We start from the raw sequence: 7,448 nt of genomic DNA, 5'->3' as shown, positions 1-7,448 counted from the left end.
AAGAATAATTATGGTGTGATCCCTACATAAATCTAGATATATGGCGCAAAATTGAAACTTTAATTTGAAATTCTAATTTGAGTTTCTCTCAGCTTCACTTATTATTATTATATAAATATATTATATTATATTTATGTACTGTTCATATTGCAAAAATCTACCTCATTTATCCACCCATTTTACTTCTCTCATCTTTTTCTCTTCCCTTTTATTTTTTCATTTTCACATTTCTCTTTCTTGCTAAAATTTTGTTGTTCTCTCTAAAGATTTTTTCTTTTATTGATCTAACTATATGCGTAGGTCTAATTTTAGCTTCTAAGATGTTTTTCTTTTCAGTGCGATAAAATTTAAGTTATTCTAATTAAAAATGATCTCGTATTTATATTTATTATTAATTAAAGATGTAATTTTTTCTTTCTTTTTTTATTGAAGAGAGTAAACAATTATTTAACTTATTTGAAATAATTTCATATAGTCAATTGAATTTTTCAACCCACTGAATGTACCAAGTAGAAATTGCTATGATTTTTAACTAATTTGCTGGATTTAGAGATTGGTGAATCAATAGCTTATTGGAATTTACTAACTTGCCATTGGCAGGTTGGTTAAAATTTTGGCCTCCACCCGCTCAACCTAAACCGTCCACACCCCTATCTCCTTATGGTAACAGGAATTAGGCTTGCTGTTTGGGTTAATTTATCAGTTCCACACCCCTATCTCCTTATGGTAACAGGAATTAGGCTTGCTGTTTGGGTTAATTTATCAGTTCCATTTTTTGCCTTTTAACACATAAAAATAGCTTCATCTCCTCTTGGGCTGCCGTATGGGCCTTCATGTTATTATTTTGTGCGTGTGATTCGGCCATTGTTTTGCTGCCAAATGAAGCCTATGGGCCTTGGGCTCACTTGACTGGTTGTGCCAAAAATGCCCCCAACAATAGTTGAGGTTAAAAAGTTGATTGAGAGAACAGACTAAAAATTACAAAAACCAAAAAGAAGAAAGAAAAAAAAAAAAAAAAAAAAAAAAAAAAAGAATAATAGAAAAATTAAAAAAGAGAAAAGAATTGAAGTAGGAATACACGCGTGGTACATGGCCAGTAGTAGTAGTCTGAAATTTGTATAGTATATAAAAGGCCCAAAAGCCAAGATAATGGATGAAATGATCGATCAGGCTGGTTGGCTTGAGAGTTGAGAATTCTGCCTAATACTATCAAACAAAATGTGGAGGCGAGCGGTGTCATCGTCGTCAACAACTCCTCAGCTCCTCCTGCGAAAGCTATCACCACCATCATCCGCTTCTTCCCTCAATATCGTCCGATCGCTTACATCCACCTCTTCCGCAACAACGCCGCCGCCTCACTCTCAGACTCTTTTCTCTACCCCTCTTTCCGGTATCTCCTCTCTTTTTTTCTTTTAATATTTATTTTTATCTTGTTTGGTATCTAGAAAAAAAGAAAAAGAAATAGTATTATAATTGAAATGATTGTAAGGTAATACTTTGAAGAAGGTCGAAGATGTAATGCCCATTGCTACTGGACATGAGCGAGAGGAACTTGAGGCTGCCCTTCAGGTTCTTTTATTTCTTTTTTAAATATAAATATTTACGAGATTGCCATTTCTATAACTAATTTTATTTATTTATTTATTTATTTAGGGAAGGAACGTTCTTGAAATCAATTACCCAGTTGGCCCCTTTGGTACCAAGGTAACCTTGTTTCTTTCTTCTCTCATTTTTATGAGGCTTACTACAAAATTGTTGTGAAGATAGTTTTTCACATTTTTCTGTGTTTGGTAGTATTAAAAATAAAAATAAAAATTCAAAAGCTCATAACTTCTCTTATTTAGCTTGAAATTTAATAGAGTTGTTTTAGGCTAAAATTTTGGGAAAACAACTTTATCTCAAGCGAAGCTATAAGAAAAATAACATTATATAAAGGAATTTAAGGGATAGATTTTCAACTCATTTTAAGGTTGCTACCAATGAGATAGTTTTCTAAAAAAAAAAATATAATTGGAAAAATGATTAATTTTTCAGAAATTGTTAATTCCGAAACAAACAGAGTCTCAGATATGCACTAATTAGGTTGTTAAAATCAGATATTCATTGCCGCATCGTTTTGTAGTAGCTTTAGCATTTTCCTAGTTTTATTGCTTTACTTTGGTGTTCCTTCACTTGCATTCTAATGAGGGATTGAATACTAACACAACTCTAACAATTCTTAATTACCTCTCTTCCTGTCCCCCCCCCCCCCTTTTTTTTTCCTATCTTTAATTTATTTGTTCTTGAGATGTCGCATGCAATTTCAATTGATTGGGAATGTCATTTATGACTTAATCATGTAACTTTGAAAAGTTTTTATACTTATGCATGGTTGGATAACGGCGCATTGCAAAATGTTTGTTTCTAGTTGTATGTTGCTGCTAGCTTTCTTTGCCAATTTTTCATAATCATAGCAGCTTTTTCTTCTTTTTCCCCTGAAATTTTGTTGAGATGAAAACACATACACATTGTGTGTAAATCAACTATATGATAGGAATTCTGTGTTCTTGTTATGAATTATTCTATGTACAATAAAAGACGTGAACAACATTATATACATAATTGCATTAATGCCAATGAGCTCTATCTCAACTGGCACCTCCTCCCCTTATTAGTTCTAGGTGGATGGTGGGGTCTTGGGTTTAAAGACCCATTGGGTGCACATGTAACTTACCAATCCAAATAAATAATTGCTCTAAGACATAGAAGGTTCAATAGGTGTGAATCTGGGTTTGGGAATCAACTGTAAGAATGAGCATGTTGCACAAGTGAACTTTGTCTTTACCTTTAGTTCTTCCAATGTCCTGATTGTTACATTGTCCTTTGAAGGGATTTCTGTTCTCCAGCCTTTTAAGGGTATTGCCCCTGATAAAAATTTAATGATGTTTTACTGACTATTCCTTGCTAATGTATTCAAGATAGCCATCACTGTTTAGGATATTAGCAGGTAATAGTGATAGTTTGCTGTTGGTTCTTTGCAATTCATCATGTAAAATGAGAACTGAAGAATCTGTATTCTATTGTATTGAGCAACTAAACTGTAAACAGAGAGGTCCATATATACATGCACGGAGTCCTAGTACTGATACTCCTAACCCAAGGGACTAGTACAAGCAATAGTATAATCCTCAGTTACCTATCAAAAAAAGTATAAGCAATAGTATAATCCTAAGTGCCGTATTTTTGCATATTTGTGTGCGTGACAACTTCATGAGAAAAATTGTGATTAGTATATCAGCTTAATTGTTCTCCAGAAGGGAGAAATTGAGATTCTGTATAATTCTTAAGTAATCTGTCAAACCACTTTCTGAAAGGGTGAAAGGTTACAAGATGACATAATTTGGTCGGTGTACATCTGGAAAGAAGAATGTATACTATAACCCTTCAGATATAAATTGAAAATCATAGCCCATAGTTGAAGTAACAAAGTTGTGAAGATATAACATACACATATACATATACTAAATACATATTCAGATACAAGCATACACTTACATGCATGCTCACATACATACAAGGTGATGTGTTAATATTACAATATAAGATATTTTTCTATCTTGTGATTTCTATTTAGCCCTTTTGCTATATAGTTTTTGCATGTGTGTGCGCGTGTGTGTGTCTGTGTTTTTAAAAGCTTTTCCCCTATTTTTCCAAGGAAAAACCTTTGAGCAGGGTCTTGGAGGGAAGATCTAATAAGGTCCTACCAGACTAACATAGACAACTCTCCCTGATCCCCCTCCCACTAGTACTTTTACTTTTTGAACTCTCTTCTTCATCATTTCCTTCAAACTTTTGAGGACCCTTAGTGTCTGTTTGGCTAGCTTATTTTTTGCCAACTTATTTTACTATTTAACTTATTTTTGCTACTATTCATGAGTCCCACTATATTTTTTGGTATTATTCATCAGTCCCACTATACTATTTTAACTAACATTTACCTTTATCTACAGTATTTTCAACAAAAAAATTTCAGTTTCAACAAAATAAGCAGATCTCAAGCAGACCCTTAATATAGTTATAAAAAATTAATTTGTTACTACACAAATCGTCTATTCAAAATATATTTTATGGGTCCACTTGTAAAGTCCAATTGAAGTAAAAGTTGTGTGGTTTCAAAGGTCTAGTTATATGTGTCCTAGTTTAAGAGAGAGAGAGAGAGAGAGAGAGAGGGGGGGGGGGGACTATATATATATGGGTTTAAAATAAGAACTTAATGGCCAATTTTGTATTTGGGAGTAAAACTATAATTTCTGTAACTTTTGCGAATAAAGGGTATTTGGTAGTTTAATTGAGTTTAGGATTATTTTTGAAGATCTTTAGAAGATCTTATGTATGTAAAATTTTGAAGCCAAGTTAGTCTTTTAACTGTTATTACCTTATTATTCTTTTTCCTCCCTTTCTCTTCTCTCTTTTCTTCTCTTTCTTGTGGTTTTTATTCATGCCTCTGAATACTATCGATTTCTCTATATTCTTCCTAACTTACAACCCCAATGTAAACCCTTCCTCTTACCTATCAAAACCATAAACCCCACATTCTTTCTCTGTCAAGTAGCCATACAAATCTTATCAAACCCTAACCAAATTTGAGCTCTAGCCCTTTCTTCTACAACTCTAAAGTCTAGATCCACAAATCCTCCTGGACCTTAACCCACTACAAGCACACCTAGACAAAACCCCCAATTTGTCCTACGTCAACCCCACCCTATTTCTTATCCTCTTATTTATTTCCTTTTCTTTCTTCTCGTCTACAGTATGCTACACAATGATGTTTAGCCTGCCCCCTCCTAAATTGCACTGCTTCCATAGGTTAAACCCAACAGATACTATTTTTGTAACTTTTTAAAGGCAAAGTGTGTATGCACTATCAATGACTTACAAAACATGCTCTCACAGCATCTTTTATTGAATTTTCTTATATAGAGTTAATTGATGAATGGTTATGGTATTATAGTTGTCATAATTTATGTTTATAGAGATTTAAAGATGACCTTAAATGTCTGGCTCTGTAATGTTTTCTGTTTGTAGGATTTACCTGCTATTGTCAAGTCTGTCTTTGACAAACGTATAGTTGGATGCCCTGGTGGTGAAGGAGGTAAACTTTCTGTTCATTTTTTAATTTTGATTTCTCCCCTTCTTTAATACAATAAAAATTCATTGCGATCCTTGAACTCCTGTAGTTTATAGTAATTGATAGGTTCTTGAAATTTGTGTAAATCAACAGAAGATGAGCATGATGTTGTGTGGTTTTGGTTGGAGAAAGGCAAGCCACATGAATGCCCTGTCTGTTCTCAATATTTCAAGGTAAATTATTCCATTTTTCTTCCATATGATATTGTTTTAAGCCCCTCCAATACCCCTCCCCCCAAGGTCCCAATCCTACAAAAAAAAAAGTAAAAGAGATATTTATGCAGTTCTTTTTAATTATCTATTATAATATCTTATTATGGATTTTTTAATTAATTGAATGAGGCTCCTCATGGTTGTTGTTAATGTTTACAGCTGGAAGTGGTTGGCCCTGGGGGTCCTCCTGATGGCCATGGAGACGACCATCACCATTGATTCAGCTTGGAAGATTTTTGCCAGAATAAAACTTGACTAGATGATGACAAACAATCCGTTATACGGTGTAGTGTCATACACACATTTTTCCTGTTTCTCTTTGTGGATCCCTGTTTCTTGACATTACCTTACCAAGTTGGTAGTTTTTGGTTTCAAAGCCCTGTCATTCATTGAATCAATAAATTATTTTTTACCCTCTCCAATGCATTATCAAAATAATTATTGGGAACATTTTCTTCTTTGGATGTTCATGATCTCTTATCTCATTTTATCTTCTGGAATGCATTATCATGCTATTTTTTCCTTTTTTGGATGTTTTCAATTGCTCATAAACGACATTTCTTGCTAATTGATTGTAATAAAAAAATTTGGATTTTTGATAGAATTTCATTGTGCTGGTAATGTAATGATTTAAGAATAATATCCAGTTCACAAAATCAATCGTAAATGGTGATTTCTGGTGTTTCTGTAGGACAAGGGTTTACTCTAAACGGTTGGGGGACTGTCTTCAAACCTATTAAGTTGCAAATCAGATGGCTATCTATGTCTATTGTATTGACCTATTAAATTATCTAAATAGGTCAGATGATTATTAATTAGTTGAGATTAAAAGTTTATATTGATTGTTATTTGAATTGTTATCAGAATTTTTGTTTAAACAGTTTGAAGGAGAATTCTGTCACTTTGATTTGTTATTAGTTTTATTTACTCAATCGGTTTTTGTTTTTTGTATTCCTACTAGCTCCTCGTTGACTTGTATTCCTTATGTGTTAAATCTTAAATATGAGAAACCGTGATATGGAGTGGGCCTATAAGATGATTTTTGAACATTTGCACGCATTTACTTTATGAATGTACCGTCCTATCAAAACTGGATCCATAAATTATAAAACAAAAATATTTTATCTACGTATAAAATTGATAGAACCGGGTGATGTCTTTTTGATATTGTGCGACAGTCAATTTTATTCTCTTGTATCGATTAAAGCTATGCCTTTTTATTTTAACAAAAAAGCATTAAAATCTCATATTTTTGGCACTGTTGGCCCTTAGAGCATCCACAGCTGTGGAGCTAAAAATTTAGCAATTTAGCTCCACCAAAAATTACTTTATCTATTTTACCTACACACATGCTGCAGCAGTGGATCTATTTTAGCTTTCAACACAATAAAATAATATAAACATCACAATAAAATAATATATCTACCATAATAAAATAATACATCTCACTACAATAAAAACACCACAATAAAAAGGTAATGTGAACACAAAATAAAAAATTAATTTTTTTTTTAGCTCTCATGAACAGTGCACATCTATCTATAGATGTGCACTGTAGAAGAATTTAAAAAATATAGATTCATTTCCATGCTTTTTTTTGGTGTTTTGGTGGAGCTAAAATAGCTATATAACTATTTAGCTTCACTGCTGCAAGTGCTCTTATATGGGACCATCTAAATATTTTGAATACCTTAAATTTTTTGAAAAATCGACTACTATATGGGAACATGGATGCCTATCAATTTTAATAGGGCATCTTTCTGTCACGTCGTTTGTATGATTATATTGAATTTATTTCATGCCTGATGATACAAGGTGTCTTTTTCTCCGAAACTTTGAGTACATCGATTAGGAGCAAATGACAACCCAAGAAAGAATTAGAGGTCTTTCCAATGCTATTGAACCTTGGAATCATCTACTTGTCAGCCCTTGTTGAATAATCCTTCATGTTTTGGTATAGTTGATATGTTCCATCTACCCTTTGGATAGTTCAGCCAATTCAGCTACTCTGCTTTCTGAAACCATTTCTGCAGATTACACAATGTCATCAGCTCGGATTCGTGAAACCG

The 7,448-nt window shown here is 33.0% G+C and overlaps 1 protein-coding gene across 1 annotated transcript; it reads left to right on the top strand.

The window, feature by feature from the left end:
• The first annotated feature begins 1,004 nt into the window (after positions 1–1,004).
• Positions 1,005–5,829, top strand: LOC142619781 (putative cytochrome c oxidase subunit 5b-like). The gene is made up of 6 exons (XM_075793067.1): positions 1,005–1,390; positions 1,490–1,569; positions 1,654–1,704; positions 5,065–5,131; positions 5,261–5,340; positions 5,539–5,829. The coding sequence occupies exons 1-6, from the start codon at positions 1,219–1,221 to the stop codon at positions 5,596–5,598; spliced, it is 510 nt and encodes a 169-aa protein (XP_075649182.1). The 5' UTR covers positions 1,005–1,218; the 3' UTR covers positions 5,599–5,829.
• Positions 5,830–7,448: the final 1,619 nt, after the last annotated feature.

Source organism: Castanea sativa, chromosome 1, assembly GCF_040712315.1.
Source record: "Castanea sativa cultivar Marrone di Chiusa Pesio chromosome 1, ASM4071231v1".
NCBI lineage: Eukaryota > Viridiplantae > Streptophyta > Magnoliopsida > Fagales > Fagaceae > Castanea > Castanea sativa.
Note: the sequence above shows the minus strand (reverse complement) of the source record. Positions and strands in the feature narration are given on the sequence as shown.

What these genes read in the sequence shown, in the direction of transcription:
- LOC142619781 (XM_075793067.1), top strand. Translation starts at nt 1,219, where the DNA reads ATGTGGAGGCGAGCGGTGTCATCGTCGTCAACAACTCCTCAGCTCCTC. An exon ending in TTTCTCTACCCCTCTTTCCG is followed by an intron (nt 1,391 to 1,489) that starts GTATCTCCTCTC and finishes AATGATTGTAAG; the next exon opens with GTAATACTTTGAAGAAGGTC. An exon ending in ATGCCCTGGTGGTGAAGGAG is followed by an intron (nt 5,132 to 5,260) that starts GTAAACTTTCTG and finishes GTAAATCAACAG; the next exon opens with AAGATGAGCATGATGTTGTG.